This window comes from Kogia breviceps, chromosome 8, assembly GCF_026419965.1.
Source record: "Kogia breviceps isolate mKogBre1 chromosome 8, mKogBre1 haplotype 1, whole genome shotgun sequence".
In the NCBI taxonomy this organism is placed as follows: domain Eukaryota; kingdom Metazoa; phylum Chordata; class Mammalia; order Artiodactyla; family Physeteridae; genus Kogia; species Kogia breviceps.
The window spans coordinates 5,015,941-5,043,720 of NC_081317.1; the positions used below are offsets into that span (position 1 = coordinate 5,015,941).

Genomic DNA, 27,780 nt, shown 5'->3' on the forward strand with positions numbered 1-27,780 from the left:
GAAGAACTTACACTGATCCTTCTCAAACTCTTCCAAAAGATCGAAGAGGAGGGAATACTCCCAAAGACATTCAATGAAGCCATCAGCAGCCTGATACTAAAACCAGACAAAGACACCACCAAAAAAGAAAATGACAGACCAATAACTTGAATGAATATAGATGTAAAAATTCTCAACAAATGCTAGCAAACCGAATCCAACGACACATTAAAAAGATCACACGCCACGTCCAAGTGGGATTCATCCCAAGTTCACAAGGATGGTCCAACATACGCTAATCGATCAATGTGATACACCACATCAACAAGAGGTAAAAATCACATGATCGTCTCAATGGATGCAGAAAAAGCATTTGATAAAATTCAACATCCATTCATGATAAAAACTCTTACCAAAGTGGGTACAGAGGGAACGTATCTCAACATAATAAAAGCCGTTTATGACAAACCCACAGCCAATATAATACTCAATGGTGAAACGCTGAAAGCCTTCTTGCTAAAATCTGGAACAAGACAAGGATGCTCACTCTCACCACTGCTGTTCATAGTATTGGAAGTCCTATAGCTACAGCAAATCAGACTAGAAAAAGAAAAGTTTTCTAAACTGGAAGGGAAGAGGTAAAATTGTCATTATGTGCTGATGACATGATACTATATTTAGAAAACCCTAGGGCTTCCCTGGTGGCGCAGTGGTTGAGAGTCCGCCTGCCGATGCAGGGGACGCGGGTTCGTGCCCCGGTCCGGGAAGATCCCACGTGCCGCGGAGCGGCTGGGCCCGTGAGCCATGGCCGCCGAGCCTGCGCGTCCGGAGCCTGTGCTCCGCAGCGCGAGAGGCCACAACGGTGAGAGGCCCGCATACCGTAAAAAAAAAAAAAAAAAAGATAGAAAACCCTAAAGACTCTACACAAAAACTACTAGAACTGATAAACGAATTCAGCAAGGGAGCAGGATACAAAATTAACATACAGAAATCGGTTGCATTTCTAACGATGAAGTATCAGAAAGGGAATGTAAAAAAAACAATCTCTTTTAAAATCACAGCCAACAAATTAAATACTTAGGAATAAACCTAACCAAGGAGGTTAAAGACATATGCTGAGGACTATAAATCATTAATAAAGGAAATTGAAGCGACTTGATCTGCTTACCCACCTGAGATGTCCAGGAGTTATGTCCAAGGATGGAGACTCTGGGGCAGCCGATTCTCAAAGCAACCCCGTTCCCCCCATCTCAGAGATGCCAAAACTGAGGATCTGAGCCGTCAAGAGCTTTGCCCAAAGTCGCGCAGACACTGGTGGGAAGTCGGTGCTGCAGCCCAGTCCTGCTGACCCCAAAAGCCAGTGTTTAGGTTCATCTGCAGGAGCAAACACGGCTGAACTAATAGCCCAGCGCCTCTGGCAGTAGCACGTCTTGCACAAGCAGGATACACACAAACCAGCTTCCGGGGGCGATTCTTCCCTCCTTCTCATGCACAGTGGGGACGGGAGAGTTAGGTGTCCAGATCTTCCCAAACCTGCCTGGACTAAAGGCTCGGAGTCTCAGGCCATATACCCGAGATGGACGCCATTGGCTTTTCCAGCTGAGGCTCCTGGAGGTCAAGGTTGATGGTTCTCAACTTTGCCTGTACTGGAATCACCTGGGGAGTTTGAAAACAAAATCACCCTCTGGAGACCCCACCCCAGACCAATTACATCCAACCCTCTGCAGGTGGGGCCTGGGCTTCCTTAGTTTTCTAATAATTGGAAAGCCTGTGCTCTGCCCTGTTCTCCACGTTCCAGGAGAAGCCACCTCCCTCCAGGGACTTCTACTTTGGTTCACCAGTGTGACCTCGCTCTCAATGCGGCAGGCTGCTGACCTGCCCAGGTGAGGGCCCTTCAACACACTTTAGACTCCTTAACAAGGGAAGGGCATGTGACGGGGTGGGCAATTCACAAGGAACAAATAACAAACGGTTAACAAGCTTCAGAGCAAAGGTTTCGTCTTTGTATGAGTTTGCCAGGGCTGCCATCACAAGATGCCACAGACCGCGTGTCTTAAAGAACAGAAGTTTTGCTTTCTCACCGTTCTGCAGTCTGGAAATGTAAGATCAAGGGGTCGGCAGGTCTGGTTTCTCCGGAGGCCTCGCTCCTCGGCTTTGCACATGGCCTTCGCGTGTGCACGGTGCCTCGCTTAAAAGGACACCAGTCATGCTGGACTAGAGCCCACCTTAAATACCTCATTTTAACTTAGTCACATGTTAAAAGGTCCTATTTCCAAATACAGTCACATTCTGAGGTCCTGGGAGTTAGGGTTTCAACACATGAATTTGGGGTACGGGACACAGTTCAGCCTATAGCAGTTTCCTTAGCACAGTGATGGTGAGAAGCAAAAAGAAAACAAGGGAATATAAACTTTTACAATCAGGTTGACATGATTATAAAGGTCGAGAACTCTTTTTGTGATCACTTTCTTACCCTACTAGAGAAAGAGTAAGTTGGTGAAACTTTTCTGGTGATCTGTTTGGTAATATCAAAAACCTTTTAAAGAATTATACACACATACAAACACACATACACACCGCTGGGTCTAGCAATCCCACTGCCAGAAATTCAACACAAAATAAGGCAGCTGTTCTGTTCAGAGAGGTACAGAGTATGGTGAGCTGCGTCTGACCAGCAGAATAACAGTCACCACACGCTAGATTCTTCTCGTATCACACTTTATTGGAGTACAGCTTGGTTATGGAAAGATGGAAGGAAGACGCCGCAGCCTTAACGGCAGCTGCCTATATAAGATTCGGGATACTGTGCAAGTCTCTGATTGGTTCATATCGAAGGCATAATTACACGTCGCCTTCGGACTGGTTACTGCTCTAAAACCTTGTTAGCATATCTCAACGCATGCGCACTGGCTACAGGATGGATGACTCAGCTTTTTCTATCCTGCTTTGCGGCAACGCTTTGCCGCGCCCCACAACAGAGAAGGGTTATACCTGCATTACTCATATTTGCAGAAAATCTGGGGTCCACTTCAATACCCACTAGGAATAGTCATGATGAGAAAACAGATAACAGGTGTCGGCAAGGATGGAGAGAAACCGGAGCCCTCACACACTGCTGGTGGGAATGTAAAATGGCACAGCTACTGTGGAAGACACTTTGGTAGTTCCTCCAAAAATCACACATAGAATTACCAATGACCCAGCAGTTCCACTCTGAGGCATGTGCCCAAAAGAACTGAAGACAGGTTCTCAGCAAATAACCTGTACACAGATGTTCATTGCAGCATTGTTCACAACAGCCCAAAGAGGCAGACAACACAGATGTCCATCGAGGGAGGACTGGATAGCTGAATTGTGGTCTATCCACACGACGGGATATTATTCAGTCATAAAAAGGAACAAGGTACGGATACCTGCTACAACATGAATGAACCTTGAAGATATTACACTAATTGAAAGAAGCCAGACACATGAAGTCACGTGGCCTATGCTTCCATTCACATGAAATGTCCAGAATAAGCAAATCCATAGAGACAGAGAGCAGGCTGATGTCTTCTAGGAGTTGTGGGGAGGGAGGACGGGGACCGATTGCTTGATGGGTCCTGGATTTCCTTTTGGATGATGAAAATATTTTGGAATTAGAGGTAGTGGTTGCACAACCTTGCAAATGTGTTAAATGCCACTGAATTGTACACTTTATTTTTTTAATTTGTTTTTTGGGCTGTACCGGGTCTTAGTTGCAGCACACGGGATCTTCGTTGAGGCATGAGGGATCTCTCGTTGTGGTGTGCGGGCTTCTCTCTAATCGCGGCACACGGGTTTTCTCTTCTCTTCTCTAGTTGTGACGTGCGGGTTCCAGAGCGCGTGGGCTCTGGAGTTTGCGGCACACGAACTCTAGTTGAGGGGCGCGAGCTCAGTAGTAGTGGCGCGTGGGCTCAGTTGCCCCACCAGGGATCGAACCCGCATCCCCTGCATTGCAAGGCGGATTCTCTACCACTGGACCACCAGGGAAGTCCCCTGTACACTTTAAATTGGTTAATTTTATGTTATGTGAATTGCACTGCGGTTAAAAACAAACAAACAAACAAACTGGTAGCGATCTAAGTATCAAATAAGAGTCTCTTGCATACAAGGAATCACCTGAGGCTGCTATCAGTCAAGATGGAGATGTTGAATTATCGGTGCAGGAAGAAGTTCACAATATGTTAATAAATGATAAAAGCAGGTCACAAAACTATGGCGTATAATGGCTTTTTTGTCAAAATACGTCTCTGTTTTTATGAACGCGAAGAAAAACGTCTGCAAGGAAGAAGCAAAAAATGTTTGCTTTTGGTTTTCCTGTATTTGTCATGAAATAATGAAAATGTCTTCTTATGTAACCAGAAAACATGATAACCAGATACTTCCTTAAAGAAATTCATCCTGTTCTCTTGCGAGACTCTCAGGGGACTCATCACACATCTGTTGGCCCCGGGGCTCAGGACTAGAATTCCTCTCTTGCGAGGGAGGAGGCGGGGAGGCTGCCCAGGTCACGTGTGGCGGGGCAGGTCTGTGTCTTCCCCCAGGACCCCCCTCTCCCTGAGCTAAGCCCCTCCTAGGACCCTGCAGGTCCCTGTCCCTGTACAAAACTTCCTTGAAGGATTTAAGCTGGGGAATCAGGATTTCAAGGCACACTTGCCCTGACTTGTCCCCCAGCAGTAGAAGCAGCAGCGGATGGGGACGAGGCCAAGCTGGCCTCAGGGGCTCAGATTGCATCTCTGACCCCAGCTGGATGTCCCTCCTTGAGGCCCAGCCCCAGGCTTCGGGTTGGGGTGGGGTTTCCCAGGGCTTGGCCGCTGCTGCCGCATCTCACGGCTGGGCTGTTGGTGAGAGGAGCTTTCCCAGGGTCCCAGCAAGCCCCCCACTCCTGCTGGAAGCCCTTCCTTTTCCTACCAGCAAGCTGAGTCCTGGGCCAGGCTATTGAAAGCCGTAACGGGGGGCCTGGAGCTGCACTGTGGCCAGAGGAGCAGCTGTGGCTCTAATTACCAGATCAAGAGAAGGTCGTAGAAATTCTCCCAGGGAAACAGCATGTCCTGGGCTGGGCCTCATGATGACTTCATGAATTTGTGTCTCTCGTGTGTGTGTGTGTGTGTGTGTGTGTGTGTGTGTGTGTACGAATGTATACATGTTATGGTTGCCAGATAAAATATAGACATCTGGTTAAGTGTGAATGTCAGATAAATGAACAGTTTTTTAGCATAAGTATGTCCCAAAGATTGCATCCTGTATTATTTTTATTTTCTGAATCTGGCAAGCCTGATACCTGTAAACATGGGCTTGCAGAGAACTTGCAAGTGTCTAAGTGTGTGCACTGTGCAAGAACACACACGTGTGTGTACAAACGTGGGCAAGGCCAGGTGTGTACATAGACACCAAGTTGCGTGTGCACACCAGAACGCAGGTGTAGAGATTTCACTGTGTGTGAGCGGTGCGTGGCTGTGAAACCTTTGGTATGTTAAGTGAGTGTATAAAAGTATCTGTGTGCAAAGGCGATCATGTACGTGTTTCCACGTTTGCATCTACGTGTGTGTACACCAAAGTGTCGGATGTGGAAGTGTTCACATACGTGCACGTTACAGGGCATTAAAGCTGGAAGGAGGCTTGGCGATCTCGTGCACCTCATTGTAACTGTGAGAACCCCGAGGCCGGCCAGCCAGACCGCCTGTGTGAGTGCGCGCACGCGAGCGTACCCAAGCTCTGGGGGTGGTGGGGAGCACGGGGGGGCTCTCTGACTCTCACCTCGTGCCAGGCTCTGCGGTCCACAATCGCCACAGCAGCCTTCTTCTTCTGAGGCCCATTTCCCAAGGGGAAGTTCAGGTGGAGCGTGGCCAGAGCCCCAGCCTCGCCCGCCTGCCTGGCGGACACGTGTGCCCGCACGTGGGTTACGTAAACGCTGGGGCCCAGAGCCGCAGCCAGATGTTCTGTCTCCTGCTGGAACCAGATGGCGGCTGATCTGGGAGTTTCTGCATTTTTCTAGCTCCTGCCGTCCCCTTCTCCTGCCCTTTCTGGACTTTTCCCCAGGCAGGGCAGGGGCTGGGGACACAGGGACCTTGAACTGGACCCATTGCCTCATCCGGGAAGTGGCTTCCCCAGGCAGGGGCTCGGTGATGGTGTCTTGGTAGATGCCCACGCCCCCAGGGCAGCTCTAAGCTCAGTGGTCTCCCTGCGTCGCCCAGAAGCAGCCTGGTGTGGCTGGCCCCAGAGCAGACCGGCCCCCAGCTCCCCTGGCCTGTGTCCCTTTCTCCACCGAGCCTCCCTCTTCCAGGTGACAGGCGATAGCCAGCTGACCTGACAAACCCACGGATTCGTTTCCCAGGGCTGCCGCCATGAGGGACCACAGACTGGGTGGCTTTAACAACAGAAACGTATTTCCTCACTGTTCCGGAAGGCGGAAGTCCGAGATCGAGGCCTCTCTCCTTGGCTCGCAGAGGGCCGTCCTCTCCCTGTGTCTTCGCGGGGTCATCACTCTGTGTGTCTGTGTCCAGCTTTGCTTCTTATAAGGACACCTGTGCTATTGGATTAGGGCCCACCCTCATGACCTCAGTTTAACTTAATTGCCTCTTGAAAGGTCCCATCTTCAAATACAGTCACATTCCGAGGCCCTGGGGGTTGAGATTTCGCTATATGAATGTGTTGGTGGAGGTGAGGGCGCAACGTAGCCGGTTAGCACCACACGGTAGTTTGTTCTTGGGAGCGGGCTTCTGCCATCCCAGCTGCACCAGCGCCAGGCAATGGCTGCTGGGGGTCTTCAGAACCCCAATTTCCTGCTTTTTATTTTGACAGCTGAGAACTTTACTGGGAACCAAATAGAGACGCTACAAAGATGCAGAGCCAGGTCAGAGGTGACCTCAGCCCCGAGCCCCAGCTCTGTGGGAAGGGGGGCTTGGACAGCATGGAGGGGAATCGTAACAGCTCAGGGTAGGAGGGGTCGGTTCACACCCCCTTTGCCCACCCATAGCCTGAAGCCAGGGAGCCCGGGGTTGGGGGGGGTTCAGGTCAGGCTCCATAGTGCCTGGGCCATTTGGTGTGGCCCTGGCACCCTTCCCGGGCCTCAGCGTCTCCATCTGTGACAAGAGGCCGCTGGGCCCAGCGTGACCTGGGTAGGTGCCCATCTCCAGGTTCCAGTCCCCACTGACCCCTGCCCATCCGAGCCCCGAAGCGTCCTGTCCTGTCCCCAAGTGCCCAGCGGGGACTCGTGGTCCTTTGGGGGTATGTGTGGCCCGAGCAGCTCTGTCTTCCTTTCTCAAGCCTTCCGTGTGCCGGGCCCGGGGCTGGGTGCTCTAGCTCTAATCCTCACACCTGTGCAAGGTAAACATCATCCCCATTTTACAGAGGGGGAAACTGAGGCTCAGAAGGGTTCAGCGACTGGTCAGCGCTGGAAATTTGAACCCGGGGCCCTGACTCCCATGTGTGTGCACTTCCCTCGAGACCACCCTGCTGAAACCACCCGCCCCCAGCCCGTCCCTGAGCCCCCTCGGCCCTCCAACCACGTGACCTCGACAGAGGAAACGCAGGTAGGCTTCTGGGTTCTGGGAAGTGATCGCGCTGGCCATGGCAGCTGGGGGTGGTGCCAGGAGGCAGGAGAGCACCGGGCAAGTTCAGGACCGATTCCAGGCTCCAGGAGGAGCAGGTGGGTTGGAGCAAGGAAGTGGGGGAGGACGCCTCACGTTGAGGGAGAGCTTTGGGGGTACTCAGGGGCTGCGGGGGGGGGGGGGCTTGTTCCCACCATAGCCAACATCCGGTCCAGGCGGGACCCACGGAGTCTGGCCGAGGTGGACCTCACACAACACAGGCTGCCGTCCAGCACGGTGGGATTTGACTCTGTTAAAAAAAGCAAAAAGCCAACCCACCCCTGTGCCTCTGCCGCTTCACCAGTCCAGCCTCCCTCCAAGGTTGGTGGGTGCCCTGCATTTCTGTTTCCCAGAGGGTTCTCTGCTCTGAGGCCACTGCAGCCTGGGTTCCAATCCTGACTCTGCCACATCCTACCTGAGTGACCTCGGAGAAATGACTTTTGCTCTCTGAGCCTCAGTCTCCTCACCTGTAAAATAGGGGTACGGCCGTCATGAGGATTCGGCGAGACGACGCAGGTGGGGGACTTAGGAAGTCGTAACCCCCCCCACACCCCCAACCCAAGTCATGAGTCGAACGTCAGTTCCATGGAGAGGCTGGGCTCTGAGAGGTCGGGAATGTTGGACAGAAATCGAGGGGTAAAGAAAGAGATAATACGGATTCTATACAAACCCCTTCAGAAACATAGAGGAGGCCAGCTTTACCCTGAGAACCGAAGTGGACACAGACAAATCGAGGAAACAACACAAACGTCCCCCATGGATAGAGAGGCAAAGATCCTGAACAAAATCTCTATCCAAGGCGAAGCAGTGATATTTAGAAAAGGCAGTGCATCTTGACCACTTGGGGTTTACCCCAGGTACGCAGAATAGGTTTACCATTGAGAAGCAAATATTATAATTCACCGTAAAAAAGTGGGAGTGGCCGTTGGTTTCGATCACCGAAGCGCATTACCTGTGCCCGAGTCTCCGGTCCCATCACTGCGGCCCTCTCGGCTGTCACCCCACCTCCCGCCGCCTGCCCGCCTCCGCCCAGGGTCTCTCCAGGAACGGGTGTGACGGCGAGTTCCTCCCTCCCTCCCAGGCTCTGCCCAGGGGGTCCGTCCAGGACGGCGGGGTGGACCCCGCGCCAGGTGCGCAGGTAGGGAGCACCCCTGAGTCATACATGACCCCACAGGGAGCGCTGTCAGCCCTGTCTGACAGATTAGGACACCGGGCTTGGAGAGGGCACGTGACTGCTGTGTCCGTGCTGGCGCTGAGCCCAGGGCTCCAGCGCCTGGTGTCGCTGACACCTCTCCGGACAGGATGCCGGCCGCCTCTCCAGGGAGACTTCTCTCCTAATCGGTTGTTAGGCACTTGGATTCCACTGCCCGCCCTGAGCTTAGGGGGTCTGCGGAGAGCCCTCCATTCTTCAGAAACCCCCTCCTCATCTTAAAGACTCCAAAGACCACCATCCACCCCTGCAGAGACAGAGGCCCTGGGGACCCGCCGGGGATGTGGGCCTTGGAGGGCAGCAGCCTGTCCCCAGCCCAAAGCTGGAGCCGGATTCGCCCTGGATGACGGGTTTCCGGATTCCCGAGGGTGGGGGTGAGGAGCGAAGGAAGACACCCTCTCCCCTCCTGCTCAGCATCTCACGGACGCGCCGCCCAGGAGCGTCTATGGGAACGGGCAGAACGTATTTTGAAGACTCTGGAACCAGCCAGTGTTCAAGATTGGAGGTTGGGGGGCTCTTCACTGTGGTGGCCCAGCCGGGTCTGGCATCCCCGAGCTCCTTTAGGGAAAAGACAAGGTGCAGATCTCCTGCAGCCCCAGCAGGGCTGGACGCAAAGGAGGCTCCAGAGAGAAGCCTTGGGAGGGTGAGCAGGGGCGGCTTGGGTCCTACCTGCAGGGGGCATCGGTCTTGGGGGACCGCGACCCCTGAGGGTGTGGGATCTGCAGCAGGAGGGGAAGCTATTCGGGCCTGAGGGCTGGGCCCGCGGGGGGCTCTGGGCCCCAGAGATCTGATGCCTTTCAGCAGCAGCAGCAGCAGGAGCTGGGCCCTCGGATGGGATTGCGCTCTACCCCTGTCCTGTCCCAGCGGGGCGGCTGGGCGAGGAAGCTGCCTTTCCCCCCAAAGGATCCTGCGTGTTGTGGGTTGAACTGTGTCCCCGCAAAAGATGTTGGAGTCCGCACTCCCAGTATCTAAGGACGTGACCTTGTTTGGAAAGGTCCTTTGCAGATGTGATTAAGATGTTAAGATGAGGTCATTCTGAGTAGGGTGGGCCCTAATCCAATAGGACTGCTGTCATTATAAGAAGAGAAGACGGGGTGGGGGGGCTTCCCTGGTGGTCGAGTGGTGAAGACTCCGTGCTCCCAGTGCAGGGGGCACGGGTTCGATCCCCGGTCGGGGAACTAAGATCTCACATGCCACACAGTGTAGCCAAAAAAAAAAAGAGGAGGAGACAGACACAGACGCAGGCAGAGTGCCCTGTGACGACAGAGGCAGAGGTTGGAGTGATGTGGCCACAGCCAGGATGGCCGGCCGCCACCAGAAGCTGGATGAGGTGGGGAAGGATTCTACCCAGGGTCTCAGAGGCAGCGTGGCCCTGCAGACACCTTGAATTTGGGCTTGTACCCTCCAGAAGGGAAAGAGAGCACACACCGCTGCTGCTTTAAGCTGCCCGGCTGGCTGTGGCTCCTCCTCATGGTAGCCAGGAAACGCGTCCACCATCTATTGGCGCTAATGTCTACCTCGTCCCGATTGCACTTGTCCCGGCAGCAGTCACTTCCTCGGGGGCAGGGTCTGGGTCAGCGGGCAGTGAGAGGGGCTCGGCCCCCAGGGGAGAGCTCCTCAGCACCACGGTGAGGGCTTCCCGAACGGATCACGAGCCAGGCCCTGGGCAGGGTGGCCGGTGCAGGGCCCGGGGATGGAGGCAGCCCCAGCAGGGACCTCAGGGAGAAGGGACCAGGCAGCCCGGAAAAGTCTAGGAGCCCACTGCCCCCTGACCACCTGGCACCGTGGCCTGACTGGGGGTAAAGAAATCACTCCCCATCCCCATGTTAACAGGGACTCTTCCACCTGGAATCTTGCATCAGACGAGGAAAAAGAACGCACAGGAGAGGGGCTGTTTGCTCATCATCTGTATTGTGACGTGAAGCGCACGTCCAGAACGGCTGACTTGGAAACGACCTATTAGGTCACACGGAGTCCGGCCCCTGGGGGCCAAAGCGGCACCGATGCCCGCGGGCCCTGGGCTTTGCCACAGGCAGCGGCACAGACACGTGGTCTCCCCGGGCTCTGGGGCCCAGCGCTGGGAGAGGCCAGCTCACGCCTCAGGCCCTGGGCAGCATCTCCCAAAATGCGTCTGGGGAAATGCGGTTCCCTGGGGGGGGCGGGGGCGGTTAATAGCTGTTCCTTGAGAAAAGGGTTCTGTAGTCAAATAAGTTTAGGAAACACGGATTAAACAAGATTCCACGGAAGCTCTTCTACGGGACTTGGCCTTTAGGACGATCCCAGCCCTCGCGGATGTCCAACGGAGTGTGTAGCATTTCCCAAAATCGTTTGACCACAAGACCGTTTCTCTTCCCAAAGGGTCTTGTAGGCTGGTGTCTGGTGGGGCTCCCTTTGGCAAAGCGCTGCCCTACGCTCTCGATGACCACGAATGGTGATGGCACCTGTGTTGGGCGGTGTGCTGCAGTCAGGTGGGCACGGCCAGGAACTCAAGAGCCGTGATGGTGAGAGGACAAGATGAGACTCGGCCCCTCTCCCGCCATCCTGGCTCTCACCTGGCACCTCCAAAGCAGAAGTGGAGCAGTGCTATCCCCGCGGCCGGGCCCCAGCCCGTCTACAGAGGGACTCGGGGTCTGACTGAAGGAGCAGGAGGCACCCAGCATGATGGGAGGGACGTGCCAGTCACTGGTGGGCCCCCCTGAGGTCACCAGCCTCCAACCGAGACTGGGGAGATGGGCTGGGGCTGCCTGGTGCCCCCTCCCCTGCCAGCCCTGTGTCTTCCTGCTGCCCCTTGGGCCACCCCCGGCCCCGGAGCCGCCGAGGAACGGCTCACCAGGCGGAGATGAGCGTCTGGCAGGTGTTGGAGGACATCCAGACCAGCTCGACCAGGCGGAACTGGAAGTAGCCGATGACGAAGCCGGAGAGGACATCGGTGATGTGATGGCGGCCGATCATGACCTGAGACAGGCCCACACCGAGGGCCCAGAGCACCAGTAAGACGCGCAGGGGCACCGCCAGCACCAGGTGGCTGAGGAAGAACTTGGATACCATGGCCGCGCGGCTGGCGTGTCCGGCGGGGAAGGCGTAGATATCCATGGTGAGGTAGTCCAGGAGGCTGGGGCTCGTCTCGAACGGGCCGCGCCTCTTGATGAGCTTCTGCACGCCGGCCACCATCATGATGTCCAGGAGCAGGGCTGTGGGCGGGAGAGAGAGGCCCCGGAGGCCGTCAGCGCCCCTCCTGCACGCTCTGCCCCCACCGCTCCCTGGCTTCCTTCACTTGAACCACGCGGACCTCCGAGCAGGTTCCCACCTCGGGGCCTTTGCTTGCACTGTTCCCTCTACCTGGAAGGCCCTTCCCTGCCATATCCGGACAGATAAAAGTGCTGAATGAGAGAGTGGCGATCAGGGGTTTTGTGGGCCACTGAGGGTCCGTCGGAGGATCTCATCCTGACAATGGGGCCCTGGGCTGGTGGCTTTTCTCAAAGGACTTCACTGAAGCCCCCACCAGTCCCGAGAACAGGGTGTTACCGTCGCCATCTTTTTTAAATGAACTGAAATTCACGTAACACACAATTAACTATTTTTAAGTGTACAGTGCAGCGGCGTTTGGTATATTCACAACGTTGGACAACCGTCACCTCTATCGAGCTCCAAGGGGAAACCCAGTTCCCACCGAGCAGTTGGCCCCTGCCCTCCCTTCACCCAGCCCCTGGCAACCACCAGTCTGCTTTCTGTTTCTATGGATTCGCCTATTCTAGACGTTTCATGTAAGTGGAATCATGCAATATGTGACCTTTTGTGTCAGGCTTCTTTCACGTACTGTAATGTTTCTGAGGCCCATCTATGTTGTAGCAGGTATCACAACTTCATTCCTTTGCTATGGCTGACTATTATTCCATTGTCTGGACCTGCACAATTCGTTTATCCATTCCCTGTTGATGGAATCTGGGTTGTCTGTATATTTTTGGCTGCTGTGAATAATGCCGCTATGAACATTTGTGTATGAGTATTTGTGGAGAACCCGTTTTCCGTTCTTTGGGGCACATCCCTACGGGCGGAATTGCCCCATCGTGTGTTAACTGTGTATAATCTTGTGGGTTTTTTTTTTTTTTGCTGCGCCTCGTGGCTTGCAGGATCTCAGTTCCCCGACCAGGAATTAATTGAATCCGGGCCCTCAGCCGTGAAAGCTCCACGTCTTAACCACTGGACCGCCAGGGAATTCCCTATGTAAAGTTTTTTGAGGAGCCACCAAACCGTTTTCCATGGCAGCTGCACCATATTGGCCTCATTTTACAGAAGACGAGACGAAGCCCTGGGGGTTGGAGCATCCATGCCTGCTCCTCCTTCTTTCTGGATGTTTCCCTTTCCCTCCCTCTGACTTCTTCTCCGTCATTGCCAGGCCTCAGCCTAAATGTCACACCCCCAGCGAGGCCTTCTCTGCCCTCCAGACAACCCACGCTCTCCTCACGGCACTTACCCAGACGCAACTAAGGAACCCGCTGGGTGGTGAGAGGTTCGGGGTCAACCCCTCACTTGTTCCTCACCACCATCACTTCACACAAGGGGGGGTTAAGCCAAATCTATTCTGTTCATAGGCGTATGCCCAAGGCCAGACACAGAACGGCAGTCTCCAAATGTTAGTTGAGTCGTTGGCCTGGGGTGCGGAGCCAGAGGGGCGGGCTCCTTTCCCATTTGGGGAGCTTGGGGGAGACCTGGATCTCTGTCCGTCCTGCCTTCACCCCCCACCCCCACCGCTGTGTGGCCTTGGAGAGGCTGCTCTGCCTCGATCACAGTGGCACCCGGTCGGCCAAAGTGGGGGCTTGCGAGTGCCACAGAGACCTGGGTTCAAGTCCCAGACTCGGAGCCTCCTGACTGTGACCTTGGACAAGTCACCTAACTTCCCTCACCTGTAACAAGATATCCCAAACACCTGCCTCCCAGACGGGGTCTGACACGGTGCCTGCAGGGTGACTGACTGTCCTGGCTTTGCCTGGGACACAGGGGTTTCTAGGACATAAGAAGTTCAGGGCTAAAACAGGGAAGTCCCAGCAAACCAGACGAGGTGGTCCCCCCAGGTGCCTGGCACACCAGGAGGGCTAGAGAAGGGTGGAGGATTATCACCAAATGACAGTTCAGTGCAGCCTGGCGCTGGGAGCTTTCCTGGAAACTTTACAGGAGATACCGAAATTGTTGGCCGGCAACCGCTGTTGCTCAGAAATGAACAAAAACCCCCCAAAACAAAAAAATAACTTCTGGGAAAAAAAGGACACAATAGATGCTCACTGTAGAAAATTTACAAAATAGAAGACAAAAATAAGATTTTAAATCACCTGTAATCCTGCCACCCAGAGGTAGCCACCTTTCCAGAACCTTCTTTCCCTCTATTGAGCATAGATTTAATAAAAGCTGTAACGTGCTCTACACACAACGTTCTGTAACCTGCTTTTTTTTTTTTTTTTTTTTGCGGTACGCGGGCCTCTCACCGCCGCGGCCTCTCCCGTCGCGGAGCACAGGCTCCGGACGCGCAGGCTCAGCGGCCATGGCTCACGGGCCCAGCCGCTCCGCGGCACGTGGGATCTTCCCGGACCGGGTCACGAACCCGCGTCCCCTGCATCGGCAGGCGGACTCTCAGCCACTGCGCCACCAGGGAAGCCCTGTAACCTGCTTTTGAAAGTTTCCGGGCCACACACCCCTGGACACCCACGGCTGCAGCGTCCGAGCTGCCCTGGCTTATTTACCTGACGGTCCCAGCGTTGGAGGTCCAGCGCTTTCCCGGGTAACACTGCGCTCCCTGGTCAATGCAGAACTCTCTTCCTGCCCTCTGCAGGGTTGCTGCGTGTAGTCTGGTCTCTTGGTTTGGGATTTGAAGCCCTGGCCGCCCCAGGGCCTGCCCCTCTCACTAGCCACAGGGCCAGCTGATGTTCGCCCACCCTGGGATGTGCGTGACCAGCCAGCGAAGGCGGCAGAAGCAGGAAGTGGTGGATGAAGAGGCGGCCGGGCCACGAGGGGAGGAGCCTAAGGGCAGGAGGGAGCCTTGTTCCGCTCCCCGCCCCCTATTTCCACGGCAACTGGTTCCCAGGAGCCAGGCCTCCCAGCCCGCATGCTGCTGACCCAGGTGGAGGCCAGGCCCAGCCTGGGAGCCATCTGGAGCCCGTGGGGGGGCGGGGGCGTGGTCACAGTCCCAGCAGAAGGGAGGGACCAACAGGGCAGGTGGGAGCTGGAGGGAGGCAGCTGCATCTGACCCCAGGGACCCTGAGGCTGACGGAGCAGCCGAGGCAGGAGGCCAGGCTTTTGAAAGTTGCCCCTCCCTCACCTAGTGACAGGCTCTCTCCACCTGGGGAGGAGGCAGTTCACAGGTGGGGGGAGGTTAAACTTGCAGGTTTCAGAGTCACAGGTGGGGTTCAAGCGCCGGTTCCTCGGCTCATTAAGAACAAGTCCCTTGGGCTTCCCTGGGGCCGCAGTGGTTGAGAGTCCGCCTGCCGATGCGGGGGACGCGGGTTCGTGCCCCGGTCCGGGAGGATCCCACGTGCAGCGGAGCGGCTGGGCCCGTGAGCCGTGGCCGCTGAGCCTGCGCGTCCAGAGCCTGTGCTCCGCAACGGGAGAGGCCACAACAGTGAGAGGCTCGAGTACCGCAAAAAAAAGAAAAAAGAACAAGTGCCTTCACCTGTCAGAGCCTCAGTGTACCCACCTGTAACAGGGGTTATCACAGGATGAAATGAGCTCCTTAGTGTCTGCGTAGTATTTAGAACAGCCTGGTATGTGGCGGGTGACGCTGTAGCTGCTGTTATTACTCCTAAGCCCCAGCCTGGCCTGACCCAGGTAGGCAACTTAAGGCTTTCAGACCCTGGAGGCTGGGTGTCGTCAAGCAGGGGCATTGGTTGAGAGGGTTTCCTTCTCTGAGGTCTCACCAGGGTCAGAATGATGTGGCCCAAATTCTGAGACCCTCACCACCTGGGGGAAAGTCAGAGCATCCTGGGCCAGGGTCTGGAGGGGGCTAACGGGGACCAGGATCAGGCTCTAAGGTAGATCAAACCATGACACTAGCCACTGGGAGATGTGGGTCCTCTATCTAACTGGTGACCACTTTTCTCAGCAGAAAACCAGGGCTCAGCAAGTTAGCAAGAACCAGACAAGTGTAAACCACAGCAGAGGTGCCCAGAGAAAGCTGCTGAGTTCAGGAGGAAGGAGGGAGGGAGGGAGGGAGGGAGGGAGGGGCAGCATCGCGCCCCCATGGGCTGCCCGGGGGGGATGCCGCGCTCAGGGCCTCGCTCCCAGGCGGTGGCTGAAGGCATGGCGGGCTCGTGCCTTGCCCTCCCCGGGTGTTCCAGTGCTCCTCGTGGGCTGTCAAGACCCACAGGCCAAGAACTGAGCAAGACCCACACCTTTCAAACTTTTTTAGCGGCAAAACACGTTTCCCCAATGTAAGTATACACAGAGACTCAGTATACGAACAGATGAAAGAGGCGGCCCCATGGCTGAAGCTGGGGGGGGATGGGGGACCCTCCCCTGCCCCCTCGAGAGGCTTGAGAACCCCACATCTGGGCCTTGGGAGTCTGCTTTTTCTGGTTGGCTCTGTCCCTTGCGGCCATAATGGGGTGGGGACTGTCCCACCGCCCTGGCCCTCTCGGGACCACTGGGTCAGCCTGGCTGTCCAGCTGGCCCAGCCCAGCCTGTGCTTGGTTCGTTCATTCACTCGACCTGCGGGTCTTGGGCCTCGCTGGTTCCTGAGTATGGCAGGCGGGGGCCAGGCCTGGGGCTGGTGCACCAGGCTGGCAGGGTGCCGGGTGGCTTGGGCCGTGAGGGTGGGGAGGATGTGCAGTAGTTACACGGGGGCTCCCACAGCCCCTCCCCACGTCACACTGCTGCTGCCTGGTTCCGAGAGGTGGGTGCAGAAAAGGCCACGGGGGGGCGGCTCTCCAGCAGGGCTGGTGGCCCCCGGGCCCTCGCCGCTCCACTCACAGCCCCACCTGCTACTCCCGCGCGCTGCTCGCGGCCCCTCCAGCACCACGGCCGTCCCTGGTGTGACTCTGATTCTGACACTGTCAGAGCATAATCTGGGGCCCAGAAATAGAAGCAAATGGCTCCGTCACTCAGGGCTCCGTGAATTCCACTCACGTGGCCTGTTCTCGAGCTCCCTGACCTACATCCCCTCCTGGAATGGGAGGTGGGCAGGGGGCCCCTGTGGGGAAAGGTCCTCTTGGCAGCAAGCTCAGGGGCCAGAGTCAGGAGGGGCCGAAGCCCCGCCACCCGCCCCGACTTGCTGTGTGACCCGGGCTGGTCACCTACCCTCCCTGGGCCTCAGGGCAGAGGCCGAGCACATGGGCTCCAGGATCAGAGACCGGCCTCAAGGTCGACTGCTTGTGAATTTCATGACCTTGGCACGCCCCTCCCGCTGAGCTTCCTCCCTCCGTTGATAAAATGGGGATCATCCCAGAAGCTACTCTGAGGGCCGCCTGGGCTGCAGGGCGGGGGCCCCATCACCTCTCACGCCTTCCCTCCCAATAATCTCCACTCTCCAGGCCTCTCGCGGAGCGGGCGCTGAGATGCCTGAACCCTCCTTGCGGGGGGTACACCCATTCTCAAGGCCCTGCTGTGCCGCCTTGGTGCCCACTATTCTCTCTCAGCCTGGCTGGGGGGCTGCCGGGATGACCCCTCGTGGCCCCTCACGCTCAGGGACCACCTCGGCTGCAGTAAGGCTGGGCGGGGGGTGGGGGAGGGGTAGCTTGGGCCCTGCAAAGAGCAAAGACAGAACCAACACCTCTCACTGGCTGGGGCTGGGAGGAGGGGGTCCCAGCTCTTCTGGCCTCCGATCCCCCATTCTGGCCTCTCTGGGAGCTGGGGAACCAGCCCGGTAGTGCTGTGGGGTGCTGTAAATCGGTGTAAACTTCCTGAAGGGCATCTGGCTTCAGACTCAGAAGTCTTTCCAACAGGCCTCCCTTGACTCAGGCCTTCCATCTGTAAGACTGTCTCCTTGAGAAGTAATTAGGGATGTACCCCACATCAAGGATGTCCACTGCAGCGTTCTTTGTAACACTGAAAACCCCAAACCAACCCAATGCCCTTGAGTCGGAGACAGATGGGAGACACTGCGGTGGAGCTCTGGGGCCTCTGCGGGTGATGGAGCTGACGTGTATTTATAGCCACCGAAGGATAGCTATCGGGTTTAAGTGGGAAAGGCCAATGACCAAACTGGACTTACAGCAGGATGCCATTTTTGTAAAATAAGATGTTAATGTGTTTATACGCAGAGAAAAAAGTCTGGAAGGCACCACGCTAAATGTTAACAGTGCTTCTAGCTGGGTGGGTTGATGACGGCGATTTTTGGTGTCTTTCTGTAATTCTGCATTAAAATTTTTCTTATCGTGAAGGTGCATGACTTGTGCACATTTAAAAAGAGTTATTTTTACAAAAAGACAAGCATTGCATGATTCTGCTTTTATGAGGTCCCTAAAGGAGGCAGATTCATAGAGACAGAAAGTAGATTAGAGGTTGCCAGCAGCTGGGGAGGGGGGCTGGGGAGTTAGTGTTTAACGGGTGCAGAGTTTCAGGTGGGGAAGCTGAAAGGAATTCTGGAGATAGATGGTGGGGACAAGTGCACAACGATGTGAATGTACTTAATGCCACTGAACTGGACACTTAAAAATGGTGCAAATGGTGAATTTCGTGTCATGTGTATTTTTGCCTGGAGGGACCGTTTCGCTGAGCCCCACTGAGATGAGAAGTGAAGCTGGGGGAAGGGTGGAGAATGTCCTACCTCTGCGGAGCTGCGCTGGTGTCTCCAGCAGGAGGGCTCCTGACCGTGAAGGTCCGGGATCGGTCTAAAGATCCATCCATTAGGGACAGGCTATGCAAACCTCCTGGAGGGGTTGTCACCTAAGCTGTCCCCAAGAGCAGGGGCCGGTGGGCCGGGATGGGAGAGCTGACAGAACAGATTCTATGGAGGGTGGGTGAGCAGGGGCTGTGGGGGAGGGGATGCTGTGAGATGCTTGGGGTGGGTGGGGGTGGCGCTGCCAGGCTGAGGGTGCAGGTTCTGGTTTCTGAACCCCTCATGCTTGGTGTGAAGGGAGAAGTGGGGCCGAGATGGGAGGTACATAGCCCAGAAGGCCCAGTAGGGCCATGAGAATGAGGCCAAGCTGGGCAAAACGCCACAGGAGGTCATTTTAGAAGCATATGATACGTTAGTTTGGGCACAGAGAAAAATCCAGAGGCCCAAGACCCAGACTGCAATGGAGGTTATTCCTGGGGAAAGGGCTTAAGGAAAGCACTCCCTTTTTTCATCACCTGTCGTTGTCTGAATTTTCCTTACCATGAGGGTGTATGGTGAAAAGGTGTTCGACATCACTCATCACTAAGGAAGCACAAATCAAAACCACAGTGAGATACCACTTTTCACACCCATTAGGATGGCTATTATATAAAAAGACAAGTGCTGGCAAAGAACACTTGTGGAGAAACTGGAGCCCTTTTGCAGTGCAAAAGGGCTCCAATTCTCCCACCAGAGAATGGGAATTCTCTGGTGGGAATGTAAAATGGCGTAGCTGCTGTGGAAAATAGTCTGGGGGTTCCTCAAAAAATTAAACATAGGATCCAGCAATTCCATCCTGGTTCTATACCCAAAAGAAGTGAGAGCAGGGACTTGAACAGCTATTTGTACGCCCATGTTCATAGCAGCACTATTCACAATAGCCAGAAGGTAGATGATGGATAAACAAAATGTGGTCTGTCCATACCATGGAGTATTATTCAGCCTTAAAAAAAAGAAGGAAATGCTGACACCTGCTACCACACGGATGAACCTTGAGGACAGGCTGCTAAGTGAAATAAGTCAGATATTAAAAGACAAATACTGGGGCTTCCCTGGTGGCGCAGTGGCTGAGAATCCGCCTGCCAATGCAGGGGACGCGGGTTCGTGCCCCGGTCCGGGAAGATCCCATGTGCCGCGGAGCGGCTGGGCCCGTGAGCCATGGCCGCTGAGCCTGTGCGTCCGGAGCCTGTGCTCCGCAACGGGAGAGGCCACAACAGTGAGAGGCCCGCGTACCACCAAAAAAAAAAAAAAAAAAAAGACAAATACTGTATAATGCTATTGATATGGGGTTCCTAGACTCGTCAAATTCATAGAAAGCAGCATGGTGGGTGCTGGGGTCTGTGGGGAGAGGGATGGGGATTTAGTGTTTAACGGGAGCCGAGTTTCAGTTTGGGAAGATGGAAAAGTTCCAGCAATGTGAATATACTTAATGCTAGTATACACTTAAAAATGGTTAAAATGGTAAGTTTTATGTTATGTCTATTTAACCAAAATTTTTTAAAAATGACATAGAAAAAAAAAGAATGTATAGTTTTTATAATCAGGGACATTTCAATAAAGATTCTTTTATAGATCATGGAAATAAGACATGGAAGCCATTTTCCACCAAGGATAGGCCCATGGGGGGACCAGGATGGGCTTGGTGAACGGGGATGGCCTGGGTCCCCTGTCCCCTGGTCCCCTTTGGGATGTCGGATGTTGCAGGGGATGTTGTTTGGGATGTCGGGTGTTGCAGGGGAAGGACAAAGGAGGGGATCAGGTCATCTCACAGGTGCCTAGAGCTTGGAGTGGACCTGGAGGGACCCTGGACCTGGGACTTCTTTTGATGCTGGCAATGGTGATAAGGACGGTGATGATCACTGACGCCCAAGCATCAACTGGCGTTCGTAGGAGCCACGCACTTTCGTGTAATGCTTCAGGCAAGTGTCCCAGCAACCCACTGGACAGATGAGGAAAATGAGGCTCAGAGAGGCAAAGTCATTTGCCCCGGTTCCCACAGCTGGGCCGGGATTTGCACCCAGGTCCGGCCAACTCTGGAGCCAAGCGTGTGCCAGCTGCTGAGATCCCTTCTGGCTTTGACGTTTCCAGGGTCTGGGCAGCACAGCACGCCCTTGGAGAGGAACGCAGGGAGCAGAGCAGAGAACTCCCTCCCGGCCCAGCCGGGACGCTTCCCGGGTCCAGTGTCTGCAGCTCCATTTCCCGAGGCTCCTGAGTTTTCCGCTTTGGGGCCAAGGAGAGCCCAAGTGCCAATTGTATAGGGGAAGGGCTCTGCCCTCAGGACTCTGCTGGGTGCCCTGGTGCTCAGAGCAGGGCAGGCAGGACCAGGCAGGGCCCCCTCATCCCTCAGGGCCCTGCAGCTTCCACATCGGCCTGCCACCCACTGTGCTAAGTGCTTCACCAGCTCCCCTTAAGTCCCCACCCTGAAGCCCCACGTACAGATCAGGAAACTGAAGCTCAGGGATGGGAACTGACTTGACCAGAGCGAGTAAGGGTCAGAGTGAGGCCAGGACAAAGTCCATTGCAACCTCCGAGCTCCAGGATTGAAAGGCCGCCCAGGCCCCCAAAGACTAAAGAAGAGACAGATCCGTGCAGTCTGTGCTCCACGGATGGTCATTCTTCCCTGGGCAGAAAGTGGTGTGGGCAGCTCCTCTTGGCGGGTCAGGCCAGGGCTCTGGGATTAACCCGCCTTGGCTCTTCGCTGCAGTCTACGGGGTCCACATCCCCATGAAATGCCCCAGGCCCACAGACCACCCTGCCTGTTCTGAGCAGCTGCTCTGTGCCAGGCTTTTATCTCTCTGTCACGTTGGTACCTGGATGTGCCAGCAAAGGTGCTGGTGAAAGAGGAAACTCTTCCCAGATGCCCCCTCACTACTCACAAACTTCAGCATGGATTGGGTGGTAAGCCCGACCTGCAGACGGGCGGTGGTGGGGAGGGCAAGGGGTTTGCAGCCTGGAGGACTTGGACTTGGTTCCCAGATCTACTACTTATGGGCATGTGGGGGTGGGCAAGTCCCTTGACCCCTCTGAGCCTCAGTTAGCTCTGTAAAGTGGGTGTATTAATATTTACATTACACGGTCATTACAAAGATTTTAAAACCATGAAATACAGGACATTCGTGGCATAGTACTTGGTACATAGTGAAACTCAATACATGATTTTAAAAACTTAGAAATGACTGTCCTTCTTATTCAAGAAGGGAGGCACCTCGAACCTTGCTCTTCATCCTATGAAGCAAACGCCTTTGTGTCCACAGGATCTGCTTGCTGGAAAGAGCCAGAAGCCTCAGCTTAACAAATTGTTAAGATGTTAAGAGTTGTTGCCAGCTCTGGTCCTGGCCCCATCAATGACTAGCTACATGGCAGTGGACAAATCATCTCCCTGTAGAAGTGACGGTGTGGTTTCTGCAAAACCAGGCTCGCAGTAAAAGCGCTGAGCAAATCGTGAACACAGCTCCGCCACCTGCATCATCTCGCGCGGAAGGGATGTGCAGACGGCAGGGTTGACAGGGAGGCTCGAGGATGCTTTCCCACCCCCATCCTTGGACACCTGACCCCCAACACAGTTTTCTGGAGCTACTGATCTGTGTCAGGCTGCAATGGGCACCGGGGAAACTGTGGGTAATGAGACCAGGGTTCTGCACACCCCCCCAACACCCGGCCCAGCACCAGGGCCACCTTGCTCTGTCCCAAGCCCAGGGCACATTGCCTGAAAAGAGCACGGGCCTGTATATCAGGTGCGAATCTTCAGACCTGGTGCAAATCTCCCGCTCTGAAGCCTTGGCCAGGTTGCTTTATTTATAGGAGCCTCAGTTTCCTAATCTGTAAAGTGGGAATGGTAATAGCACCAGTCACATGGGACTGTGTATTTGGCATAATAACAAGTAATGTAAATCATTTAGGAATAAGAACAAGAAAACGTCGATGGTACCAGACCCAGCCATCTCCTGCACGAGCAACTGCTGTTCTCCCCTCCCTACATCCCACCCACAGAGTGTCCACCCCAGATGCTCTGAGGCCTGAGTGGGGAGCCACACTGTATTGCAACTTCCCCTGGGATGGCAGTTCTCAGTGGCCCAACACACACCCCTTTGGTAGTGGGACCCGTTTGTCAGTGTTGGCTTAGCCTGAGCCATCCCTCCCGCCCCCCACTTGTGCCCCAAATCGTGGCTGCGCTGGGAAGGGCCAGGAGATCAACACGGCCCACCGTGGAGGGTGGCAGCAGAGGGTCCCCGAGCATCTGGGGGATCTGGAGGTGGCTGGAGGGTGGGCCGCATGGGGGCTGGGCATCACCTCCTGGGTAGAGCGGAAGGCCTGCTTTCCACATGGCGCCCACGTGGCACTTGGCACAGGGCAGAGCTCAACTGAAAGACGCTGGTGACAAAGACTTTGCAAAAACAAACCAAAGCTCACCAGGCCCTCCTCTCCTCCAGCGACTCACCCAGGGAAGCAGTAGGTAAGGACTCCAGGAGACCACGTGTGGGTGGGAGCCCCAGACTGGACCCCTGCACCCCCAGGCCCTGTGGGAGGATCCTGGGCGGCATGCAGGGTCCCTGAGCCAAGCAGGGGTTTGATGGGAGCAGCTCACAAGTGCTGCCTGCAAGCAGCCTAGGAAACTCAAGGACCCCAGCCTATGGGATGGGGTGTTACAGGGTTAGACACCCCACTGCAGAGCACCCGCCAGACTCCTGGCCATTTCCCTCGAGGCCACGGCCCCCAGCACCCCTGTTCAAGCTTCTTCTGGGGCGGCAGTTCAAGCTGCTCTTTCCCCAGAGCAGGGCCCTTCCTCAGAAGTTCCCGCCGGGGCCCTGCATTCTCAAGGCCCTCACTTTGCAGGGGGCTGTCACCTGGGCACCCTCAGCTCTCTTTTCCCCAAGCCGGAGGCTTGCCCGTTTCTGGGGCACCCTCCCTGCCTCACCTCATTAAATTGTTCCAGTAGGTTTCTGAGAGCCCCGCTGGTCCTGCTGGGGCGGGATCCCTCCCGGGGCCTGGCGGGGTGGGGTGGTGGACGGAGGGCACACTCACCCAGAAGTAGGTTCATGAGCACCTCCTGGCCGGCCAGCGTGCTGCTCTTCACCAGGCAGAGGATGGTACCCCCGATCCAGGGGACGCCGTGGCCCGTGACGCCAATGAGACTGACCATGGAGCGGGCGCTGGCCCAGGACGCAGCCCGGCCGGCGCACACCCCCAGGCGCTTGGACATGCAGATGTCGATGGCCAGCAGGGAGTTGAAGGCGATGCCCTTGAAGGAGGGGTTCAGCTGCATGCAGTCCTCCTCGGGCAGCTGCTGAGACTGGCGCCGCTCGCGGGCCCCCTCGCCAGGGCACGAGGGCTGTGTTGAGGGGCCCGGGGCCTTCCTGCCCGAGCCGCGGGGCTCCGGCGCCCCCTTGGGGGGCTGGTTCAGGGACAGGAACTCGGCCCGGTTGAGGACGTTGTTGCGGTCCCGGGCCCGGGCCCGGCTCTGGGAGGCAGGCATGGTGACAGTCACCCAGCGAGGGCCGGTGCCAGCCTGGCTGTGAGGCCCTTCTCTCCAAAGACGGAAGCCTGGAGCCGCCGCTGCTCCCGGCCTCCCCTCCTGCTCTGCGGCAGCTGTTAAATATAGAGTGCGGGACTGCACGTGGCTGTTTACCTCCGGCTGCCACCAGGCTCCCAGGGAATGTCAGTGCCAGCTGGGCGGCCAGTCGAGCCCCCCAGGGCGGGCCAGCGCCAATGGAGCCACCCAGGAGGTGGACACGTCCACAGCTGCAGCCAGGCTGCCTCGGGCCTGGGCTATTTAAATCTTCCAATGGCTCGCTCCCGGGGTTTGGGGGGACTCTGGGAAATGTAGTCCTCCTGCTGCTCTGGCCTCGGCTGTGCCCCAGGGCAGAGGCCCAGATGGGGGCCCCCGACTCAGCCCTGCTTTGACCAGCTTCCCTCTGAGCAGGCCAGACCCCTGTGAGCCAGGCCCGCCTGACCCACTGGCCCGGACAGCTTGGACCTGGTCCCGTGGACTAGACGGTGGAGTCCAGGCCAAAGGCCTCTGCGGTCACCAGATGGAGTGAATGACGTCACTGAAAGCATCACCCTGGGTCCACTGGGGCCGGGCCCAGCCCCTCCCCTCTGTGACAGCATTTCATTAAGCTGGCAGGCTGGGCTTTTTTATTTTCAATCAGTCTTGAACTGGGCTTCAGTGCACGACGGTTCAATCAAATGGCAATCTGAAAGATTCGATTTCCATTAGAGGGAGGGTAATTAATTGGTTGGTAATGGATCTGCCCCTCGGAGGTGGCCTCCACTGCCCGGAAGCTTTGAGAAGGACAGGATCACTAAAGCAGCTTCAGGCCACCCGTAACTAGTTCCCGAGCCCCTGGACCTGTACTAGGTGCCTGGAACGCTGCAGCGAATGGAACACATCGCACGCGTCCCTGTCCCCGGGAGGTTCATAGTTCAGCGGGGATTAAACGAATGACACGTGTGGATGATTGAAAGCGTGCAGATGCGCTGCGGGATCATAGAACAGGGCGCCGGGCCTGGCCTGGGAGTTGTGGGGGGCTTTCCCCCGGAAGGAAAGGCAGGTGAGAGGCCCTGGGCAAGGGAGAGCCTACCTCCTGCCCTCCTGAGAGGTCTGGGGGCCCTTGTGGCAGTGCATGGACTGAGGGGGCAAGAGAGGCTGCAGACCCAGAGAGGGGCAGGCCACGACGGAAGGCCCCGCCGAGGATCTGGGGTTTGAGTCTGGCCTCCCTGACTGCAGGAACCCAAAGTCTCCACAGCCCTTGTAGGGCTGACTGGGCCTGGGCTCAAGGGGAAGCCACTGGTTTAGGGCAAGCAGCAGAGTCAGGGGTGAAGGCCCTGGTCTCATGATTCACGGCACCCAAGGCCTGTCTGCCCAGCTGGGATGAAGGCAGGAGTCCTTCCAAGCATGGAGACCCCCATGAAGGCCCAGGCCCACCCCACAGCCTCCCAGGGACCAGGTCCAGAGCCTCCCAAGGACAGGAAGCTGCCTGGGGTGGGAGTGAGTGCTCTGTGGTCACAGGGGATCAGCCTGGGGGCTCCAGAGTCAGACAGACGAGGAATGACCTGCGGCTCTGCCACCAACTAGCTGTGGGAACTCAAGCAAGTCACTTGGCCTCTCTGGGTCTAGTTTTCTCCTCTTGTAACATGGGAACACTAGTGTCCACCTTCCAAGAGCTGTTGTGAAGTCAATGAGATGATGTTTGGAAAATGCTGAGAAGGGTCCCTGCCACATAGTGAGCCTTCAAGCCTATGGGTTAGGAATTGATCCTATTTAACAAACAAGGCAACGTCCTCTCTCCCTCCGAGTGCCCCCTTCAGAAGGACTCACCCCCAAGGTCTGGCCCCCAATCTGTACCTGGCTGGCGTGAAGCCAGACGCCAAGAACCCTCACTCTGGGGTTCCTTGTGGACTCCCTGGCGCTTCTCTTCCAGAGTGTTCCCCTCAGAACATGCACCCACAGAGAAAGACGTCCCAGACTGTGTCACATCCCTCCCTCTTGGGTGTGGCCATACTGACCCGTGCTGTCTCATCCTGGACCCTGGACAGACGCACATGGAGATGTGCACAGAATGCATGGGTAGTGGGCAGTATACTGTGCTCTCTATTTGCTTTAGCTTATTGACACCATATAACCAACCTTCCTGTGAAGTCAAGACGTCATCCCCACTTTACAGACAAGGAAGCTGAGGCTCAGAGGGGTGAAACCCAAAAGAGGTGAGGCCCAACTCCCAAGAAGTCCCTGGGGTGGGATACAAGGGCCTCCAGACTCAGATGCCTCAGACCACAGGGACCTGGATGTGCCCACTTAGCTGTCCACCAGGGCACTCACCCCACTCTCCCTGGGTGGGGCCCGTGACCCGGGCTGACCTCAGGAGGGGAGGAGGAGCACAGCCCAGATAGGGGCTATTAATACCCAGAGGCCTGTGTCAGCACCTTGGCCTGGCAAGAGCTGCTGGCAGGTTCTGAGGGCTACAATGGGCTCCATGCTGGGGAGGGCCATGGAGTCCGCTTGGACTTTGGCCTAGAAGTGGTGAAAAGTGGGCTCTGGGCTGGGACAACCCTGGACTCAAACCCCTCAGCAACCTCTACCTTAGTGACCGCAGGCAAGTCCTGCTAGCACTCCTGGCCTCTGTCTCCCCCTCAGGGGTTGGTGAGAGCCACTCACTCAGACTGAGACCTTCTCTTCCACCTGTAAGTTAGGGTGACCTTGTTCACATCCTCAGACAGCTGAGAAGCAGGCACCATCCCTTTATGAGCACCTACCATAGCCCACACAGTCCCACTTCTCAAGAGTCTTAGAATTCATTCATTCATTTAATTGATGCTTTCATTGATCTCTTCCTGCAGTTTAGTTGGGGAGATAGGATACACACCCATGAAATAGCTATAGCCAGTTTATAAAACAATATACTTTTACCGATAGCCTTACTTTTTTCTTACTGTCAAAATGTATGGTCTTACTGCCATAAATTCAATAAATACAGATGCTCTAGCTATAATCCTGCTGCCTGGAGACCACCACTGTTAACATAACGGTGGTCAGGATACAAAGGGATTCTCACTTGTCTCACTTCCAATTATTGAAATGTTTTATGACAACCAAGTATTACTTTAACAATCAGAAAGAATATCTATTAAACAAACTACACCTATGTATATTATATATATAAAGAAATACGCTTTTAAAATATGATTGTATTATATATCCTTTAAAAAATAACCTTCCCTTTTCACTTAACAATAGAAACGTGCTGGGACTTCCCTGGTGGCGCAGTGGTTAAGAATCTGCCTGCCAATGCAGGGGACATGGGTTCGATCCCTGGTCCTGGAAGATCCCACGTGCTGCGGAACAACTAAGCCCGTGCGCCACAACGACTGAGCCTGCGCTCTAGAGCCCGCGAGCCACACTACGGAAGGCCGCGTGCCTAGAGCCCGTGCTCCTCAACAAGAGAAGCCACCGCAGTGAGAAGCCCACGCACCGCAACGAAGAGTAGCCCCCGCTCGCCGCAACTAGAGAAAGCCCACGTGCAGCAACGAAGACCCAACGCAGCCAAAAATAATTAAATAAAATAAATAAATTTATGAAAAAGAAAAAAAAAAAGACCCAATGCAGCCAAAAATAAATAAATAAATAAATAAATAAAAACCTGGCAATGTCTCCATGACAACCCATCATTTTTTGATGACTG

General features: G+C 55.5%; 1 protein-coding gene and 1 long non-coding RNA gene across 3 annotated transcripts; one reads left to right on the forward strand and one right to left on the reverse strand.

Moving 5' to 3' along the window:
* Positions 1-10,691: 10,691 nt before the first annotated feature.
* PLPP7 (phospholipid phosphatase 7 (inactive)) lies at positions 10,692-24,521 on the reverse strand. 2 transcript variants are annotated; one of them, XM_059072541.2, is made up of 3 exons: positions 23,624-24,521; positions 11,630-11,990; positions 10,692-11,240 (listed from the first exon to the last, which is right to left on the reverse strand). In XM_059072541.2, the coding sequence occupies exons 1-3, from the start codon at positions 24,072-24,074 to the stop codon at positions 11,207-11,209; spliced, it is 846 nt and encodes a 281-aa protein (XP_058928524.2). In that variant the 5' UTR covers positions 24,075-24,521; the 3' UTR covers positions 10,692-11,206. The 2 variants fall into 2 exon arrangements, with proteins under 2 accessions (XP_058928524.2, XP_058928523.1); XM_059072540.2 differs by lacking the exons at positions 10,692-11,240; positions 11,630-11,990 and adding an exon at positions 20,121-22,420 and having other exon boundaries at positions 23,624-24,168.
* LOC136794700 (uncharacterized) lies at positions 22,963-27,746 on the forward strand. Its single transcript, XR_010841819.1, has 3 exons — positions 22,963-23,054; positions 26,206-26,305; positions 27,336-27,746. It is a non-coding gene; the product is annotated as an uncharacterized lncRNA (long non-coding RNA).
* Positions 27,747-27,780: the final 34 nt, after the last annotated feature.

Excerpts from the sequence above, each read along its gene's own strand:
- PLPP7 (XM_059072541.2), bottom strand. The coding sequence starts at position 24,074 with ATGCCTGCCTCCCAGAGCCGGGCCCGGGCCCGGGACCGCAACAACGTC. Across the intron at positions 11,991-23,623 it reads GCTCATGAACCTACTTCTGG|CCCTGCTCCTGGACATCATG; the intron begins GTGAGTGTGCCC and ends TCCCGCCCACAG. Across the intron at positions 11,241-11,629 it reads CAGACGCTCATCTCCGCCTG|GTGCCATCACCATTCGTGGT; the intron begins GTGAGCCGTTCC and ends CGCCCAACACAG.